The following is a 22,056-nucleotide window of genomic DNA, read 5'->3' as shown; positions in this document are numbered from 1 at the left end:
TGGCGAATCAGTACCAGTTAGATTGACAGGCGGAAAACCGGGTGCAATCCTGATTTTCCACCTCTCACCTGGCTGTTCGACCAGCGAGATAAGCCAGTAAGATCACAGCCAATATATTTTATGTGCCCAAATTTTAAAATGGAGCCTGATCTGTAATGCCTATTGATGGAACGAACACAGCGCTGAAAAAATCATTGCCTCAATATATCATTTGCTGAACAATATAGCTATATGCTAAAACTAAATGTACTAACTCAAGACTAATTATCTAAATTAAGATGTTTCATGTTCATTACGAGGTTGAACTCAATCAACTGAAATTTTAAAAATCGAAAGGAACCCCATTAAGTTATTGAATTAAAAGCATTTTTCAATCCAAGCCAGTATCAGTTTCTCTAGAGTTACAGGCCATCCAAAACATTTCATAAATATACTCCAAAAATCTAATGAATTGGAAGACTTCAACTATTATTTCAGCATGCTTAAAATACAACTGCCCATACTATCAACATTAAAATTAATTCTGTTCCCTCATGTTTGCATAAGTTGCAAGCACCGCTTGTGATCCATGGAAACATAAGAACATAAGAAATAGGACATAAGAAATAGGAGCAGGAGTAGGCCAACCAGCCCTTCGAGCCTGCCCCGCCATTCAGTAAGATCATGGCTGATCTGTCGTGTCTCAGTTCCACATTCCCGCCCTCTCCCCATATCCCTTAATCCCCTCGCTTATCAAAAACCCATCAACCCGCGTCTTAAAAATATTTAGCGAGGCAGCCTCCAACACTTCAACGGGCAGAGAATTCCAGAGATTCACCACCCTTTGAGTGAAGAAGTTCCTCCTCAACTCCGTTCTAAACCGTCCCCCCTTTATCTTGAGGCTGTGCCCCCTAGTCCTACTGTCCTTTCTGAGCGGGAAGAGCCTCTCCACCTCTATCCTATCCATCCCATTCATCATCTCAATGAGATCTCCCCTCATTCTTCTAAACTCTAACGAGTACAAGCCTAGTTTATTCAGCCTCTCCTCATAGCTCAACCCCCTCAGCTCCGGTATCAGCCTAGTAAACCTCCTCTGCACTCCCTCCAAGGCCAGAATATCCTTGCGTAAGTACGGCGCCCAAAACTGCACACAGTACTCCAGCTGCGGCCTCACCAATGCCCTATACAGCTGCAGCAAGACCTCCCTACTTTTATATTCAATCCCCCTCGCTATGAAGGCCAGCATCCCATTCGCCTTCCTGACCACCTGCTGCACCTGCAAGCTGGGTTTTTGCGACTCATGCACAAGGACCCCGAGGTCCCTCTGCACCGTCGCATGCTGCAGTTTTTCGCCACGTAAGTAATAGTCCTTCCTACCATTCTTCCTACCAAAGTGGACCACCTCACACTTGCCAACATTAAATTCCATTTGCCATTTCCTGGCCCATTCGCCCAGCCTATCTAGATCCTTCTGTAGACTCTCCACACCCTCCGCACAATTTGCCATTCCCCCAATCTTGGTGTCATCAGCAAATTTCGACACTCTACACTCGGTTCCCTCCTCCAGATCATCTATATAGATGGTAAAAAGCTGAGGCCCCAGCACCGACCCCTGGGGCACTCCACTAGTCACCATCCGCCAATCCGAATAGCACCCGTTGACCCCCACTCTCTGCCTCCTATTTGACAACCAATCCTCTATCCATGCTAACACCCTACCCCCAACTCCATGTCCCTCGACCTTCTGCAATAACCTCTTATGAGGTACTTTGTCAAACGTCTTCTGAAAATCTAGAAAGACCACATCCACCGGCTCTCCTCTATCCACCGCCCTAGACACATCCTCATAGAACTCCAGTAAATTTGTCAGACACGACTTCCCTTTAATGAAACCGTGCTGCGTCTGCTCTATCAAGCAATTCCCTTCAAGATGCCTCGCAATTTCCTCCTTAATGACAGATTCTAACATTTTACCTACCACAGACGTTAAACTAACCGGCCTATAATTCCCCGCCTTTTGCCTGGCACCCTTCTTAAACAACGGTGTAACATTAGCCGTTTTCCAATCATCCGGCACTTCCCCGGAATCTAGCGACGTCTGGAAAATAACCACCAAGGCATCCACTATCACCTCCGCCATTTCTTTCAGAACCCTCGGATGCATTCCATCCGGTCCTGGGGACATGTCCACAATCAGCCCCTCCAGTCTGTCGAGCACCGCCTCTCTAGTAACAGTAATGTCATTAAGACCCTCCAGTCCTACCAACTTTCCATCGCTAACATCCGGCAAATTATTCACGTCCTCCTCCGTGAAGACAAAAACAAAAAAGTTATTCAATACCTTAGCCATATCCCCATCCCCTACCACTAGGTCCCCTTTCTCATCCTCTAAAGGACCAACATTCACCCTAGCCAGCCTCTTCCTTTTTATATATTTATAAAAACTCTTGCTATCCTTTTTTATATTAAGCGCTAGCCCAGCTTCATAGTTTCTCCTACCCTCCTTTATCAACTTCTTTGTCAATCTTTGTTGACATTTAAACCTCTCCCAATCCTCTTCTCGCCCACTACTCTTAGCTACTCTAAATTCCTCCGCTTTTAGTTTAACACTTTCCTTCACCTCCTTCGTTATCCATGGCTTATTACCTCTCCTCCTACTATCCTTTTTGACCATCGGAATAAATTTCCGCTGAGCACCAAGAAAGATCTCCTTAAAGATCCTCCACTGCTCCTCAACAGACCCTCCCTCCAACGCGCTCCCCCAGTCCACATTCGCCAATTCTTCTCTCATCCTACCGTACTCCCCTCTATTCAAACAAAGGACGCGTGTCCGGGAACCCACTTTCTCCTCCTCCATCTGCACCAGAAACTCCACCATACAATGATCACTCTCTCCAAGAGGATCCTTCACCACAAGGTCCCTAATTCTACCCGCCTCATTACATAGCACCAGATCCAAGATGGCTCGCTCCCTCGTCGGCTCCAACACACACTGTTCGAGGAAACTATCCCGGCAGCATTCCAAGAACTCTTCCTCGAGCCCCCCGCGTCCAACATGGGTCGACCAATCAATATGCAGATTGAAATCCCCCATAATTACGGCCGTCCCATTCCTGCACGCCGCACTTATTTGCGCGTTAACAGCCCGCCCCACCTCCAGATCATTATTCGGGGGCCTATAGACGACACCCACCAGCGTCTTCCTCCCTTTGCTGTTCCTAATCTCCACCCACAACGATTCCACCCTCTGCTCCTTGGCTCCAATATCATCCCTTGCTACCACCGTGATGCTATCCTTAATCAGCAGAGCTACGCCCCCCCCTTTTCCCTCCTGCCTATCCTTCCTAAACACTTGATTGCCCTGTACATTCAGCTCCCAGTCCCTGTCACCCTGCAGCCATGTCTCTGTAATGGCCACCAGATCGTATCCATTTGTGTCGATCTGCGCCACCAGCTCATCCACTTTATTCCGAATGCTTCGTGCATTCAGATAAAGTGCTTTCATCCCAGCCTTCACCTGGACCCTATTTGCCGCAACGCCACCAACTATACTCACGCCCCCTACTCCCTCTATTATTGGGACATCCTCGGCCTCTTCCCTTACCTGTACCCTCTCCTTAACTTTAGACCTCGTAACATAGGCCATTTGTCCTTTTAAGCCATTCATTTTGATCATGGCTAGTCATCAAATTTAATATCTTGATCCCGCCTTCCCTCCATATCCCTTGATCTCTTTAGCCCCAAGAGCTATATCTAATTTCTTCTTGAAATCAGACAACTACTTTCTCTGGTTGCGACCTCCATAGATTCACCAGTCTCTGGAAGAAGAAATTTCTCCTCAGCTCAGTCCTAAAAGCTTTCCCCCTTATTCTATGACCCCTAGTTCTGGACACCCCACCATCAGGAACATTCTTTCTGAATCTATACTAGAATTTTAAAGTTCCTCTCGCTTTTCTAAATTCCAATTAATATCATCCTAACCAACTTAGTCCCTCTTCATATGATAGACCTGCCATCTCAGGAACCAGCCTGGTAAACCTTCACTGTGCTCCCTCTGTAACAAGGGCATTCTTCCTCAGATAAGGACACCAAAACAACACACAATACTCCAGTTGTGACCTTACCCAATGCCCTGCACAATTGCAGTAAAATACTTAAATCCTCTCGCTGTGAAGTCAAACATAAAGAGCTAGTATTTTCCACCTTCTTTTGTCTTCCTGCTTCATGTATCATAACCAAACGGAAGGACTAATCAAGTAATCAAGTTCATTGGCATCTTTTTGGTTTATGTAAAAATGAGCAAATCATTTAATAAAATAAAATTCAGTACTGCAAACTACAGTTGTACTCACTGTATAAAAAGCAAAAATTCAATGGTTTGGCACTGGTAAGTCACAATATCTATGGGTAAATGCTGTCAATTGCTTGAACAGTATGGCCATTACATGGATAGCAAGAAAAGTGATCTTGATAACAGAAGTTGGTATTATGAGCAAAACTTATTTTAAGAATGAAAAAGTGTAAAGCTAGAAATGAAATGGAGGGCAAACAAAGATCAACACAAGCAATTAACATAGCTGCACAACATACAATAGTAACCCCATCCTTTCCTCCTCTCTCATCCAGGAAGTCCTGCTATTTATTCCCTATTGTCTTTTCTCAGCTCATAAATCAGTACTCTTCATGTTGAGCATTACTTGGAAGAAACACTGCGGGGTGGCAAGTGTGCAGAATGTCCATCAGGAGTGACTTTGTAACACCACTGCTGATCTAGCTGGCCAAAGCCTGAAAGTCATATCAAGAAGTCTGGGCTTCCAGCAGGTGGTAAGGAAACCAACATGAAGGAAAAACCTACTGGATCTTGTTCTCACAAAATCTACTGGTCACAAATGCATCTGTTCATGACAACATTGGTAAGGAGTGGCAACCACACAGTCCTAACAAAGTCCAGTTTTCACATTGAAGATATTATCCATTGTGTTGTGTGGCAAAACTACCATCATGCTACATTGAATAAATTCAGAACAGATCAAGCATCTCATAACTGGGCCAATGGGCCAACAGCAGCAACAGAACTGTATTCAACTATACTATGACCTCATGGTCCAGCATATCCCTCACTCTATCTTCAAGCCAAGGGATCAATTTTGATTCAAAGAAGTGTGCAAAAGGACATGCCAGGAGCCAGTATCAAACATTCATGTAAACGGGGTGTTAACCTGGCCAAATTATAACATATGGCTACTTGCCAAACAGTGGAAACAGCATACAATAGACAGAGCTAAGTGATCCCATGACCAACAGCTAAGGTCAAAGCTCCAGAGTTCTGCCACATTCAGTCGTGAATAGTAGTGAACAATTGGACAACTAATCAGAAGATACAGCAAAGATTATGGGCCCTAGCATTATCCTGGCTGTAGCACTGAAGGCTTGTGCTCCAGAATAAACCTTCATCCTTAGCCAAGCTACAACATTGGTATCTTCCCAACTAGAGGAAAATTGTCCAGGTAAGTCCAGAAATGTCCCCATCAGTGAGCATAAAAGACAAAACTGAAGCATTTGCAACTATCTGCAGCAAGAAGTACTGAGTGCACAATCCATCTCAACCTCCTCCCAAGGTCCACGTCATCATAGACAGATGCCAGTCTTCAGCCAGTTCAATTCCATGTGATACCAAAAAACTATTGAAAGTACTGGATACTGCAAAGAGTGGGGTTCCAGCAACATCCCAGTAGTACTGAAAACTTGTGCTCCAGAACAGGTTGTGCCCCCAGCTAAGCTGTTCCAGTGCAGCTACAACATCAAGGTCTATCTAACAATGTGAAAAATTGCCCAGGTATGTCCTATCTACAATAAAAAAAGGGAAAATCACTTCAGCCAAATATTGCCCCAACAGCATGCTTGGATTATCAGGGAAGTCATGGAAGGTGTCATCAACAGTGCAATCAGGCAGCAATTACATAGTAATAATCTGCTCACTGAAGCTCACTTTGCATTCTGTCAAGCCATTCAGCATCAGACTTCATTCTAGCCTTGATCCAAGTGTGAACAAAAAAGTTTAACTCAGAAGATAAAATGAAAGTGACTGCCCTTGACATCAACAGAGTATTTGATCGAGTGTGGCATCAAGGTGCCCTGGCAAAACTGAAGTCAATGGGCATAGGGGGTAACCTCTCCATTGGCTGGACTGACAAATCGCATCCCAGTTCCATAACAATGCTGCATGAGTTCCTCAGGGTAATGTCCTAGATTCAACCATACTCAGTTCTTTCACAAGTGACCCTCCCTCCATCATAAGTCAGAAGTGGAAATGTTTGCACAGCATTCAGTACCATTTGCAACTCCTCAGATGCTTTGCAGAATTTTATGCATCCCAGGCGAGCATATGCCCAACCTGAAAGAGCATAAAATAGCGCATGATGATATTGAGCATGCATCCTGCTTCATCCTGTCCTTGTGTAATATTTTGAGCGGCAGGTGCAGGCCCAGATTGGCAGCATGGCTGTCGACAATTATGGTTCCATTTAAGTGGATTGTATGTTCTACTGCCTGGAATATTGCGTTGCCAGTGTGATTTTTAAGTCATCGCAAGGACAGAATTGGCAGGTAGACAATCTATTTTTCAATTTTTCTCAATCACAGTTGGCTGGAGGGTGGGAATGGGTGCCTCAAGCTGAAGGCCCCTTCAGATTTGAAGTGCTTATCTCTCTGGAACCTTGTAGCTCCTACCCCTCTCTCCCCTGCGGCCTATCCCAAATGCCACGATCATCCCCATCCTGACCCACCCAGAGCATTTCCAACAATCCCATCCAGACTTAACTTGAAAACAGTCCTGGGACATAGGCCAGAATTCTCCAACCACTTCTGCAGATGGGATTGTCCAGTAATGCTGCTGTGAACAGAGATTTGGCCGAGTGCCAAATTCTCCATTCTCGCTGACAAAGATAATGGACAGGTGAGACATGAGTATTCTGGCCTTAGATCCAGTACCTCATTTAGCTACTGCAGCGCTGTGCCTGGATGGGTTGGAGTGTTGTCGGCTGATCAGATTGGCTGACAGCTCTCCAAGATGGGACTTCCTTCCAAGGGCAGACAGAAGTCCTGCCTTCTTCCAATCAACGCCAAACTGAGCCATCCTAAAACTTCTACCCACTGAAGAAGTCCATGATCATATACAAGAAGACCTGGACAACATTCAGACTTGGGTTACATAAGAACATAAGAAATAGGAGCAGGAGTAGGCCATCTAGCCCTTCGAGCCTGCCCCGCCATTCAATAAGATCATGGCTGATCTGTTGTGTCTCAGTTCCACATTCCTGCCCTCTCCCCATAACCCTTAATCCCCTTGCCTATCAAAAACCTATCAACCCGCGCCTTAATATATTTAGCGAGGCAGCCTCCAACACTTCAACGGGCAGAGAATTCCAGAGATTCACCACCCTTTGAGTGAAGAAGTTCCTCCTCAACTCCGTCCTAAACCGCCCCCCCTTTATCTTGAGGCTGTGCCCTCTAGTCCTACTGTCCTTTCTGAGCAGGAAGAGCCTCTCCACCTCTATCCTATCCACCCCATTCATCATCTTATATGTCTCAATGAGATCTCCCCTCATTCTTCTAAACTCTAACGAGTACAAGCCTAGTTTATTCAGCCTCTCCTCATAGTTCAACCCCCTCAACTCTGGTATCAGCCTAGTAAACCTCCTCTGCACTCCCTCCAAGGCCAAAATATCCTTGTGTAAGTGCGGTGACCAAAACTGCACACAGTACTCCAGCTGCGGCCTCACCAGTGCCCTGTACAGTTGCAGCAAGACCTCCCTACTTTTATATTCAATCCCCCTCGCTATGAAGGCCAGCATCCCATTCACCTTCCTGACCACCTGCTGCACCTGCAGGCTGGGTCTTTTGCGACTCATGCACAAGGGCCCCGAGGTCCCTCTGCACCGTCGCATGCTGCAGTTTTTTGCCATGTAAGTAATAGTCCTTCCTACCATTATTCCTACCAAAGTGGACAACTTCACACTTGCCAACATTAAGTTCCATTTGCCAGTTCCTGGCCCATTCGCCCAGCCTATCTAGATCCTTCTGCAGACTCTCCACACCCTCCGCACAATTTGCCGTTCCACCAATCTTGGTGTCATCAGCAAATTTCGACACTACACACTTGGTTCCCTCTTCCAGATCATCTATATAAATGGTAAATAGCTGAGGCCCCAGCACCGACCCCTGGGGCACTCCACTAGTCACCAACCACCAATCCGAATAGCACCCATTGACCCCCGCTCCCTGCCTCCTATTTGACAGCCAATCCCCTATCCACGCTAACACCCTACCCCCAACTCCATGCCCCCTGACCTTCTGTAATAACCTCTTGTGTGGCACCTTATCAAACGCCTTCTGAAAAATCAAGAAACACCACATCCACCGGCTCTCCTCTATCCACCGCCCTAGACACATCCTCATAGAACTCCAATAAATTCGTCACACACGACCTCCCCTTAACGAAACCGTGCTGCGTCTGCTCTATCAAACAATTCAGTTGATAAGCGAGAAGTAACATCTGTGCCTCAAAATTGGCATGCAATACTCAAACCAACAAGCGAATCTCACCACCTCCTCTTGACATTCAATGGCATTACTATCATTGAATCTCCCACAATCAAGATCCTGGGGGTCACCACTAACCAGAAACTGAACAGGACCGTACAATGGGTCGCATGGTGGTACTCAGGGATCTGGGTTCAATCCTGGCCTTGGGTAACTGTGTGCACATTCTCCCCATGCCTGCACTGGTTTCCTCCGGGTGGTCCAGTTTCCTCCCATAGTCCAAAGGTGTGCAGGTTAGGTGGATTGGCTGAATTTCCTCTTAGTGTTCCAAGACGTGTAGGTTAGGGGGATTAGTGGGAGAAATTAGTGGATACAAGGGCACGTCTGAGGCTGGGAATTTTGCGAGCAACTCATCTCCTAACTCCCCAAAGCTTGTTTATCATCTATGGGGCATAAGTTGGGACCATGATGCAATGTTCCACTTGCCTGGATGAATGAAGCTACTACAACACCCAAGAAACTCAATACTTCCCAGGACAAAGCAGTCTGCCTGATAGGCACACCATCTGCCACCTTACATATTTAGTTTCTGTATCACTGACTCAGCAGCAATGTGTACTGTATACAAAATGGACTGCAGCAACTTGTCAAGCCTTCTTGGGCAACACTATCCAAAGAGACAAAGCCTACCATCTTAAAGACAAGGATAGCAGATTCACACCACCACCTATATGTTGCCCATCAAATGTCACACCATCCTGTCTTGAAACCATTTTGCTGTTCCTTCAGTAACTGAGACAAGATCCCGGAACTCTCTTCCAAACAACACAGTGGGTGTAGATGCACCAGATGGACTAAGGCACCTCAAGAAGTTGGCTCACCACCCCCTCTCAAGAGGAGAATGAGATGGGCAACAAATGCTGGTCTCGCCAGCAGCACACAAATGCAGTCCTTCTTAATTGTTATTTTTAAATGTTTTATAAAATCAAAACTTGACCATGTACCAATTAACCAAGCTAGGAACGACTTGTAGTTTGAATTTTTATGGTGCTCAATGACAATCTTTAAACTGCACAATTAGAAGACGCAATCTTGTAACATTACATACAAACTAGCATGTCCTACCTGGAGGTTGCTGGGGCCAAGAATACTGTTGCCAATCTTGAAGGACATATGTAAACCGAATTGCTACACTTATAGGGGGCAAAGGCGTCAAAGGACATCCCTGGGAAAAAAAGTAGTAAACAGAAAAGACCAGTCTTAATGTTTTGCAATTCAGCTGGCACTTGATTCTTTGAATTAATATCATTCATTGTTGTATTTTACATTTAAAAAAATCACTGGTTAAAAAGGATATGAAAATAATAAAGTGGAAACAATATGTTAATTACATAAGACAGGGATTCTCAACTTCTTTGCTGCTGAGATACCTTCCCATGTTATAAAAATTCCACAGATCCCCTTTAACACAAGAACTTTTCTGTATAACTAAACATCAAATAACTTTTTAAAAAACCTAACGTGAAACTTGCTGTTGGTTCCAGGCAACATATTGAAGCTTGGTGGCGGGAGGGGGATAACTATCAGATTGAAGCTTGGGGGAGGGTTCCAGATCAAAGTTTGGGTGACCGGTATATCATTGTGTTGCAGATGCGCACTTTCTTGCACCTGAGCAAGTAACAAACTTCAGTTACAGACTGTTGGTTGAATCAAATGGCACTGGTTTTAATTTTTCAAAATGTCTCAAATTCAGGGAAGGTCCCATTAAATTGGAAAATAGCAAATACAACTCCCTCAGAGGGAGTCAAAAAACCAGGCCTGTTAGCTTGATAACTGTCAGATGAAAACGTTATAAGATGTAACAGCTGGGTACTTGGATAAGTTCAAGATAATCAGGCAGAGGCAACATGGTTTTGAGGAAGGGAATTTATGTTTAATGAGTTTATTAGAGTTCTTTGAAGAATTAACATGTAATGTGGATAAAGGAGAACCAGCCGATGTACTACACTTAGATTTCCAATTCCCACTACCAGTGGGAGGCACACCATCTCCCTCCTTAAGAAACATGTGGCAGGGAGACTAGAGAATTCCCCCTCCCCATGATTCGAATCAATGTTCCCTCTGAAGTGCGCACATGTATAGCAACCTGGAAGGTGCCACGCAGGTTGCTCATGTTTCCTCTTGAAGATAATGCAAAGAGATGAATGGGACATGCACAGCATAAAAATGGTAGAGGAAACATTGATTGCAATTAAATTCAGTAAAGTATATTTTAAGATTTCAATTAAAAATGCATTTCTAAAAAGTACTTACAATCTTCGATTTAAATATATCCAGTAGGCCAGATAGATGATTATATTGGTTTGGTACTTTCCGAAGATGAACCATTTCAAAATCTGTCCGAACACCTGGGCCTTCACATGCACCCACATACATCCTTCTCGACTTTTGTTGGACTTGCACAAACAATGTCACCTGACTAATTTAAAATACACAAATTCAAGATTCATTAACCTCTACAATGCTCCACAGACAAGTAATTTGTAATCGCTTCTAAAATAAATCAATACTCTCTACACTCTCTCCTCCCTCTGAGCCAGTCATGATTAAAAGCAGCTGATATCATACAGTCACAGGGATTTATAACACAAAAACAGGCCCTTCCGCCCAACTTGTCCATGCCGCCTTTGTTTTAAAACCCTTAAGCTAATTCCAATTGTCACATTTGGTCCATATCCCTCTATACTCATCCGACCCATGTAACTGTCCAAGTGCTTTTTAAAAGACAAAATTGTACTCACCTCTGCCACTACCTCTGGCAGCTTGTTCCAGACACTCACCACCCTCTGTGAGAAAAAATTGCTCCTCTGGACACTTTTGTATCTCTCCCCTCTCACCTTAAACTTATGCACTCTAGTTTTAGACTACACTACCTTTGATGCGGTGAGAACTTCTCCTTTATTGCCTTCATACTGCTGTTAGAAAGCACATACAAATTTAATTTTGTACAGTCAGGTGTAACTGAGTTTTTAAAGGCAATCTGGGTAATAACTATTGCTGTGCAACAGATCTGCCCCGTGAAAAATAATTTTATATATGACACACTGTTAAATGTCACCATTGAGATGAATTATTAGATTTCTTAGACTAAGTTTTTAAATAACTTTGGTCATGATATTTGAGCTTCTACTTTCACCATGTGTATGTCCCAACCTTTCATATTTTCAATGCAAGATTTTTTCGGAAGTGATTTGAATTTAAAGCTGTTAATTTCCTGGTTGACTGTGTAAGAACCCTTAATGTGATTTGGACAGCGTGATATCATCACTGCAACTTCACAATTTATATTAAAGACTATTACAATTTTGGTTAGGAACCTGCTGATTGTAGAATTAAGTTTTTTCCATTTGCTATAACAATAAAAACACCTTTTTTTTGTTTTTATTCTAATTCAATCAAATCAAGTCCAATTCAGAATCTCAACAAGTTGAGACAGCCCCTATCCAAGCTGACAAGGGCTCTCACCTCCTGTCTTGGGCTTGAACTACATGATCCAAGCTGATTGGAGTAGCCAAAAGGTCAAGATGCCGCTTATAAAAATTGCTTCAAATGAAGCTAAAACGTAACCTAATGACTTCAACAAAGCATAGCAGCATCTCTAATACTCTTAGCCTCTTTTCATAGCATTTGTTAATAGGCATCCCCAGTGCAGCCGGACTGATGTTATCAGGCAAGCTAAGTAGCTAATCGCGTTAAACGATTTTCACACTCAGCCATATAGGAAACAAAAAGCACTGAAACAGTAACTTTTAAAAATGCTTTACACAAAGCAAATTAAACATGGGAATTCCACATGGAGTGGCACCTAAAACATTTTTGAAAAAACAATGTTTTAAGTCAGCTCAAAATCTACTAATTAGTCATTTAGCAGCATTCTATGATTACAAAATTACTTTTCAGGTTCTATTGATTACCAAACTTTACTAATCACATTGCCATTAAAATCCCATTAACACTTCAAAAAGTCCAACACGTTATGGAGGGAAGTTGAAACTGATTGTCAGCTCTGAAGAGAGCTGCATTGAACCTGTATTGAAGCCCTGTGTAACAGAGTGTAACTTCAGGATTTCCATACAAATCAACGTACGCCTGAGCTCAGTTTCAGCAAGAATGCTAGCAGTTCACGGTCAATGGCAACACTACTCCCCATCTGCAGCAAAGTTCAGCCCAATATCTCTAAACTGGTATTTTACTCTCAATATCCTATAACAATATTACATTTGTCAACGTCAATGATGTCAGAAACAAGATACGTATCAAAGCGGGCAGGAATAATAGAAACAGAGTCCTCACCCGAAGCATTAATTAGGAATTGCCCAATTCTCAATGGTTTTTAAGTAAATGGGGTTTTGGACTTGAATAAGCAGATTGAATTTAGATATCACCTTCAATTAATAGAAATTATTTGACAGCATCTTGAAATATTAAACAAAACTCTTGATTTTCCCATTTCCCTTAAATTGTTCTCATCTTGCTGGAAAAAATCTCCATTAGGAAAAACAATAGTACTATAGCTAGAATTGCATGATTTCACGGTAATATAACATTAGGATACACGAGAATCATGGTGCAACCAAGTGTGTATTGACCTAAAGCTGAAATGTTAACATGATATGCCATGCTCGGTACACTGGTATTCTATGCATTTTTTTGTCCACATAGGTCACATATATGTACTTCAGGAAGTGTCAGAAGACACTATAGAGCAAATACACCCTTCCATCAGAATGAAATAGTGTAATTGGAGTTAGAGTTTACAACAAGCCAGTACGAGTACCTTAACGAACCCTTCAGAGGATGCCAAGATACTAGAGGGAAACTGCAGGCTTATCCAAGAGAGTCATGACTGAAAGTGACGAGAGCAGGGTGGTCAAGGAGTACTGAAGGATTGGTGTAGGATGTGGGAGGGCAGAGTATCCGAGAGTAAAAAAGTAAAAGCAGGCATGACAATAGAACAAAAGAGATCTAGGAGGGTTAAAAACAAGAGAGAGAGAAAATGTGGAAAAGAAGTGATGGGCTTAAGTCTGTAACTATTCATGTTACTTGATCACCAAGTTCAAGTTTCTCTCCATCAGTGTCCCATGCGTGAATATCTGATACCATTCATCTAGCATTTTCAAATATTTACCTACCAACCAGTGTTTCCCAATGCAATAGAAATGGAGCTGAGTAGAATGTTGCATTTTGATTCACTGATGACTGCATCATTACTTGCTGCTGGAGAAATTATCACAAACTCACGTAAACCATACCTAGGATAAGAAACACCTGAAGGTAATGAATTTGGTATTGTTCGCTATTCATCAATTTCAACATAACGGCAAAATGCAAGAAGTCCATCAACATCTACAAATTTATCTTTTAGGACTTCTTGCATAATCAAAAATCCTTACTTATCCAATGTGGCGTACTATTTGCAGCTCTCTTCACCAAACGTTAAAAATACTATTGTTTTCGAAGAGAAACAAAGGGAAGCAACAAAAGTGATCATATGTCTATTAAAAACACTAAAACATTTGTTAGAAGGAAAGTTGGGCTTGCTTTATTTTGAAATTTCCAAGATTATAAAGTACAGGCCAAATTTATAATCTGCAGACAAGATATGCCAGGACATACAAAATTAGGAAATCAGAAGTAAAAAGGTAAGGCAGTACAATGTTTTCACCCAAAAATGAAGAGATTTGCTGAGTAGCTTACCAATAAAGGTTATTGGATTCAAAAGAAAAATTAATGAGTTTCAATAGAGAACTGAATGAATTGCAGAAAGGCAGGCAAGTGCAGTTGATCCCTAAAATGGAACAGGTCTGCTCAGCCAACAGAAAGATAGCAACAAAGTTGTCCATTCAGAACTTTGATGCTGCTCTGTAATCCAATCAGATCACAGCCAATCTGAACCTTAATCTATCCAACTCTGGAAATATTTATATCAACATTCACATAATCAACTCAATTCAAATGCTTAAACAAATCACTGAGTCAATACAGTCTTCAATCCATTCAAATATGCAAATTTTTTGTAGTTTCCCTTTACATAGGCATTTCAACATTGTGCTCTTAAGCAGATGCAACAATATGGCGATAGAGTCATCCCAAAGCAGTTTCATCAATTTCGTTGGCAGTGAGCACCCAGAGGCATTCAAGATAATAACATATTACCAAGCTGACAAGAATCCATAGATATGGTTAACTTAACTGAGCTGATGATACCGACAACACCCTGGATGGATAATCAGTTTATCTTTTAAAAGGTTAGAGAAATGGAAAATATTTACAACTAAAGCATGTTCTCTACACTTCCCTTTTAAAAGCATAATTTGCACAAATGTATTCACACTTGGTGTTACTGCTCCCAGGTAAAAACAAAACTTACAACAATTATGTTTATTAATGGGTTGTTATACAGCAGAGTGTTAAAGTGGTTGGTATTTACATAACCCCCCCCCCCCAAACACATGCAAGATCTTTCCTATTACACACGACAAAACGATAAATTCTAAATCTGTGCGAGCTGAAGTATATGTTGTCAGTTTCATATAACATTGTCAATTGCACACAAATTATAAAAAACAGAATTAAATAATGTTGAGGCTGTGCCTACCATCTGACAAGACAATGAGCTCTAGGTGGAAAATCATTATTCATGGACAATAAATCCTGCATTGCTTCAGGAAGAACATCTGTCAAAACAAAATTTCTTCTTAAGAAAAAGTAGGTCTTTTATAAGAAAAGCACAAAACAGAATTATTCCACAGAAGAAACAAATTCCTTTAACCATGTACAATCAAAAATATTGGTAACTAAATGAATATGATTGCAAAAGAGACCAATTTGCAACATCCATGCCCCGGGGCAGCATGATGACATAGTGGTTAGCACTGCTGCCTCACAATGCCAGGAACCCAGGTTCAATTCCCTGTCTATATAGAATTTACACATTCTCCCGGTATCTGTGTGGGTTTCCTCTGAGTGCTCCGGTTTCCTCCCATAATTGGAAAGATGTGCTGGTTATGTGCACTGGCCATGCTAAACTCTCCCGTAATGTACCCAAACAGGGGCCAGAGTGTGGGATTTTCATTGTGACTTCACTGAAGTGTTAATATAAGCCTACTCATGACACTAATAAATAAACTTTAGAATGAACATTTAAGTAGTTTTGGATCCAAAAGGCCAATATACACATAAAATTTTGTAAAAAAAAAATCAATAACTGATCAAATGTATTCCAACTCAAAACCTTCAGAAGTGCATTGTACAACTCAAATCCGTTAATTCTCCTGTAATGCAAATTTAAAACTACAAAGTCAACACAGGTTGCCAGTCATACCTTCTTCAGATTCTTCTTTAATTTCTTTATCAGTTAAAGATTCTTGTTTTAGATAATGATGCGTTATGCTGAATTTATAGTCTGCAAAAGAAATCTCATCAGACTTCTCCTCCCATATGCCAGAAGTTAATTCACCCTGTAAATTCACAAAATACAACACTATAGCTTTACAAACCCATAATTTTAAACCGGTATATGAAGAAAGAAAACAATGAGCTTAAAAGCAAGTTTACACTAGGTCCTTGCAAAGACCCAAATACCCAGAGTTGAAATGATTATCCAAAGGACATGGGCAGTGAAGAGTGTAAATTATTTCAATGAAACATCCTTTCTCCCTATACTAGTCATGCTGGAAGATGTTTTCGAAATGGCGACAAATAAATCCAATGTAAATATTTGTGGAAAATGAAATCAACTGCCTTGCAAAGTATTTATACTGGCTTTATTCCAAGCCATTTTATTCATTATACAGTTCTTTGATAAAGGATAAAAGAACAAGCAATGCCTATGTTACTTAACTATTTAGTGAACAAACCTTTTCCAAAGGTTTTTTTGCAGTACTTCCAATCAGTTTCCAATTGTTCAGCACTTCTTCAATTTTTGACACAAACCTAAAAATATTAAAATATAGGATGATGTTAAAATTATTGAACTACTATTATTCCTTAAATAAAACCTTCAGGGTGTTATGATTTATAGATATATATTTCAATCTAGAAACAAAAGAATATACTATAACTTGCTTTATTCCAAGGATAAGGATCAATTCTTCATGCATGAAATTGCCATTTTTCAACTTCTCTTAGATTGTCCCACAGTGCTAGAGATTCTTTAATCTATTCAGAGCAGCGGCATTGCTTATGTGTTCAATATATATACGCTACATATTTTTGCCTCATGAAACATCATAATTTTGGATCCTTCATTTATAACATAAAATATTTTATCCAACTAATTTTTAAAAGAAAGACAAACTAGCTTAGAATTTCAAAAGGGCATAATTTTAATTGCACAGTCCATTGCTGTACTAACACAAGTTAATTCTTCATAAATGATTACTGGAAATCTTAACAATAAAAGCCACAATAGAAACTCACATGGTCACAGCACTAAAAATAGAATTAGCAAAATTATTTTATGCTAAACAACTTCCTTCCACACACCTTGGTAAACTTAAGAAACATAACTGAATTCTTGTTAACTACTTCACTTCTATCAGATGCTACGTTTAACACGGCCCATTTACTCCACGCAAGGCTGTTTAAGCAAGCAATCTGACATGCACAAATTTTGAATATTAACTTCCCACTCCACTGTTTCATGTTGTTTAATTTGCATTCTGAGATTATTTACATTTCTTTTGTTGAAAAAAAAACCTGAGGCATAAAGGAATTCAAGAGTGGTCTACTACTTGTATCAGCACATCACAACTCGGTTGACTCTAACTAGTTCTCAACTGAGCTTTTAATTAAAAAAGAATGTCAAAATTGGCACCCGAGAAGAGAGAAATAACAGCATCACCTCCCTCTACTTTTTGTCCAGAGTCAAAAGGGCAGAATAACAATCAATGAAGCCGTGAACCAGTCATTCAGGAATTCTCTACAAGCAAGCATTCAAATTAGGAGCACGAGTAGGCCTCTTGGTTCCTCAAGCCAACTCTGCCATTGAGATCATGGCTGATTTAGTTGTATTCTCTTGCCTACCCTGATAACTTTTCACCACCTTGTTAGTCTAGAATCTAACTACATTTGCCTTGTAAATATTTACTGACTCCACTCCACTCACTGCCTTTTGAGAAAGAATGTTCCAAAGACTCTCTTTTTCTTCCCCTCCCCATGCTAAATTATACCAGCATACTTTTGAACCTACATGTCTGACAATTAAACATTTCAACTTTTACAAGGCATTTGACTCTACTGCTGAGGCACGCCAGTTTCCAAGCAATGAACATTCTTGACAAAATATGTGCTGTCTTTTCCCATGATTTTATGGTGGGTCTGCAACTAACACAGTCACAGTGTTTATGTCATCATAATTTTTCCATGTATTAGTGTTCTGCTATTATAGTCTGTTCTTTCAGGATGGTAAAAGATATTACAGTTCTCAAATACATGCTGTTAATTTCAACTGAATGCACATTCAATCTTATAAATTAACTGTTCATTATAAGTTACGTAAAATTGTAAGTTTTTTCCCCAATGTTGCAACTCAATTACTAAACTTCATTCAAACGAAAACAAAATAGTGATATGTGGCACACTTCTTGTCATTTTAGAGTTCAGACTAGAAACAAGCTACAAAAAGTTGAAATTGCCACACTCCAACAATTACGACTGATCTTATACTGTGAATTGTTTGAGATTGCTTCAAATCAACACCAAAATAATACTTTCCAGACATTGACTTCCAATCACTTCTACAGATACATTGCAGGGCCAATCTTAGCCTCTTAAGCAGTAGATACGATGTACGGGTTATTTAACTTCTAAATGTATAACAATGTCGGAGGAACTGCTACACAATGGCAACACATCACGCAAAATATAATTTCATCTGCAACACACGAGGAACTGTTTAAATGATTTCCACAATACGCTGCTTTAAATACTGAATAGTGGACATCGAAAAGATGGTGTCCTGAAGATGTCTTTAGGAGCAGAAAACTGTCATTAACGATTTTGATTGCTAAAGAAGCCAAATTTGCTAAAACAGATGTAAAAACTTGCTGCTGGCGCACTAAAGAGAGGTCTCCATAATACCTAAATCTGAGTAACGAGATGGTTAAACAGGACAGCCTGTCTCGGTGCGCGTGTGTCTGAACCCGACAGCTGTCACAAGATTAGCACGATGTGGTCAACAACCAAAAGGGCTTTTGTGAATGTGTGTATGGACTGCAGGAATGTGAGGGCTCGAGGGCAGTCTCGAGCTTCAGCCCAGGACACCAACGGCTTCCAACCGTCACAGGCTCAGCCAGCCACAGCTTCCACTCCCTACCTACCTCTCCCATTCTGACGCTGTCGTAAAATCCGTGATTTCAAACACCTCCGACTCCGGCTGCGGGAACATAAACAAAAGCAAGAACAGGCAGGTGAGAGACAGGCCGGTAAGTATACCGATTGCAAATATATTTTCCACAGAAAACAAAGATCCCTCACTCACGTCGCTGTCCGCCGCCATCTTGAGAACTGTTTGTCTGCGGCGCACTGTGGGTAGAGCGGCTCGTTTCCTGCTGCAGACATCTCAGCTATCACTGAGGGAGTAAGCGTAGGACACTCCTTTAGAGCAAAAACAAGAGCTCACTTGCTACTTGCATTCGCATATCGCCTTTTAACGCAGTACAGTATCTCATAGCGTCTCACACCAGTATTGGTAAACAAAATTTGACGCCTAGCCAGATGAGGAGCTGCTGCTTGGCCACAGAGTTGGGCTTGTCCCAAAGCAGAATACAGAAAGGTGGGGACGTTTAGGGAGCGAATTCCAGAGGTAAGAGCCCCGACACCTGAAGGCATAGCTACGCCAATGCAGGATCGCATCTCGACAGACTGGCATATTCCAAATCCCAGGACTACATGCTGAGGGACAAACTAAAGCTTGGGACAGCTGCTGCAAAGGCACAATGAAGGTCGCTGTTTAATATCTACCAACAGTAAAAAGTCTGACAACACCAGGTTTTAGTCCAACCTATTTATTTGATAATATTCTCACAAGCTTTCGAGGGGACAGCCTCTTCGTCAGGTGAATGTTGTGAGAATATTATCAAATAAATAGGTTGGACTAAAACCTGGTGTTGTCAGACTTTTTACTGTGTTTACGCCAGTCCAACACCGGCATACCCACATCATAATATCTACCAACCACAGTGAACTAAGGGGAATAGAACCTCCTCAGACCGAATGACTCATTGAATGTATACATATCAGTTTAAAGTTTAAAATTTTAAGTTTATTCATTAGTGTCACAAGTAGGCTTACATTAACATTAATATAAAAATCCCCCAGTTACCACTTTTTCTTTGTAGACAACCTTTAAACTACTTTGCAACATTTGTAAGACCATTGTAAAATGTCTGAAACATTCCCTTTACTGTATTTAAACATCTCAGGATGTTACTTGATGTATGTAAAAGCCTGAACATTATTGCTTTTTATGTGATGGCCATTTTGGAATGTTCTCAGATTTATAAATAAAGTATATTTTTTGAAAAAAATGCTGGATCACTTCTCGGCCTTTTGGCTGATGTCAGATTAAGCACTAGGTGGGGTACAGTGCCTTATCTTGTCAGCTTGGACCTTGTTTGTCTCCTTTCTGGGGACCATGAATAACATGCAATTTGAATTGGGTTTTGGAGCTAGCAAGAAATGGATTTGGGTTTGCCTGGTCCACTCTGAGCATTAGCTTTGTAACTTTAAGAATAGAGTTCTCTTAAAAAAAAGCCTGAACAATAATAATGAGTTTGATATATCAGCATAAATAGTGAGATTGCTTGGAAGCCAGCCACAGCTGTGTTAGATGAACCACATCACCAGGTGGCCACTGGAATAGGCCAGGATTACCAGAAACACACTACGCTCCCAACTGCCAATACTTGCGTATGTACACTCACAAAAATAGTTACGAATTAGAGCCTTCCAGTATTAAAATAAGCATGACATAGACCACTGCTACAATTGCATTAACCACTTCATTGATAATGTAATAACTGATACATACATTGTGATAACCGTTATATATATAATAACAATATTAACAATTTAGTAAGGCAAGGTATTAACCATAGGGATGACTAACAGTGTTGGCACTTTTGTGACGTTCATTTTTTTTGTTTCCCCAAAACTCAAAAGTAATATGTTCTGAGAAATTGATGCAGATCTGGAATCCCACTTGCAGATTGTGAATTTTCACTCTTGTTTCTGCAAACAGTGGTCATCATGGAAAATCATGTTCTTTATGAGCATTTGCTTCATGCTTGGAGAATATAGGAGCTGATTTTCTTCATGTTCATTTTTTTTCCCCTTGGATTTTTGCTGAAAAGCTACTGGTACACTTCATTGATCTGGCAAGGCTTCAACTCACAGGAGAATATAATGCTTGCTACGGACAGGAGAGAGATGGTGGGATAACTTTACCCCCTTTCTCCTCATCTCATTGTTGTTCTGCAAAAAGGTTTGAATTTTAGAGAGTGTTTTAAACCCTTGAGTGCTGTGACTTTTAGTAATAGTCACGGAGTAGGCTTTTGAGTAAGTTTAAATCAGAAGAACAGAAAATGTTCATTCATACAATACCCCAAAATGTAAACACAAATATAAATGAAAAACACTCACTTCCTCATGCATAAAGGCACACACACTCACACACATACACAAGTAAAGATGGTTTATAGAAACGAAGCATGCACTTAGGTTATTAATAGAAAGACAAGAAGTAAATCACGTATTTCAATTTAGTCCTTTAAAAAGCACATGTTGCAGGCTTGGATGCATTCTATTTCATCGTTCTTTGCATGAATGAAAGAAGACTCTGGGTTCTAGACAAAGTCATGGCTGAGTTTCTGTAGAGATTAATCTATACAGGTGAAGACAAGTTAACTCTTCTCACTGCCCAGGCTGAGTTGTTGTTCCGGTAGGTTTCTATTCTTCTTGCTGGGGGTATGGACCTTCTTGTTCTATTGGTTTCCAGACTGACTTGTCTCTTACGGCCTTTTGAGTTGAAAAATTTGTTAGCTGAAGTCAGTTTCAATCATATGACCAAATAATCACTATTTTTCTTGTCTACAAATAATTTAAAATTATTAAATAATTATATAATAATAACAAATAATTAAAATTGCTATACAATGGGGGATGAATGGTTGCTGTTCAGACCTGCTGGTGATGAACTGGTTTCTTCTCAATTTTTAAATATTGAGATCGCAGACATTGTGTCTGGGGGCTATTGATTTGACCCTTGGTGGCCATCCTTGCAGTACATTGTCCACTTAAAGTTAATTTCAAAACATCAACACTGAATAAAGTCAATATCTTGAAATTCCAGAACACAATGGGAGCAATTTTCCCAGCCCGCTGCACTAGAGCAGCGCAGCAGACTGGGAGACATTAGTGGAGACCATTTTGCGTGCTTCCTGCTGGGCCCCATGGCCTTCATGAGTCCCCGTG

The 22,056-nt window shown here is 41.0% G+C and overlaps 1 protein-coding gene across 9 annotated transcripts in view; it reads right to left on the bottom strand.

Annotated features, from left to right (window-relative positions):
* Positions 1–19,543, bottom strand: part of rab3gap1 (RAB3 GTPase activating protein subunit 1) — a 67,334-nt gene extending 47,791 nt beyond the window's left edge. For 4 of the 9 annotated variants that reach the window (XM_080199350.1, XM_080199352.1, XM_080199351.1 and 1 more), the window contains exons 1-8: positions 19,064–19,543; positions 18,903–18,958; positions 16,440–16,515; positions 15,905–16,040; positions 15,179–15,257; positions 13,713–13,832; positions 10,834–10,999; positions 9,646–9,745 (exon numbers count right to left, since the gene is read on the bottom strand). In XM_080199350.1, coding sequence (XP_080055476.1) covers positions 9,646–9,745; positions 10,834–10,999; positions 13,713–13,832; positions 15,179–15,257; positions 15,905–16,040; positions 16,440–16,515; positions 18,903–18,958; positions 19,064–19,081 — 751 coding nt within the window. In that variant the 5' untranslated portion in view covers positions 19,082–19,543. Of the gene's footprint in view, positions 1–9,645; positions 9,746–10,833; positions 11,000–13,708; positions 13,833–15,178; positions 15,258–15,904; positions 16,041–16,423; positions 16,516–16,647; positions 16,698–18,902; positions 18,959–19,059 lie in introns of those variants that run through there. The other 5 variants (XM_080199354.1, XM_080199355.1, XM_080199356.1 and 2 more) reach the window with 5 other exon arrangements.
* Positions 19,544–22,056: the final 2,513 nt, after the last annotated feature.

Source organism: Carcharhinus amblyrhynchos, chromosome 11 (genome assembly GCF_965287045.1).
Source record: "Carcharhinus amblyrhynchos chromosome 11, sCarAmb.v2.hapA, whole genome shotgun sequence".
Classification (NCBI taxonomy): Eukaryota; Metazoa; Chordata; class Chondrichthyes; order Carcharhiniformes; family Carcharhinidae; genus Carcharhinus; species Carcharhinus amblyrhynchos.
The sequence above is the reverse complement of the archived record's forward strand: the minus strand, read 5'-3'. Positions and strand labels throughout refer to the sequence as shown.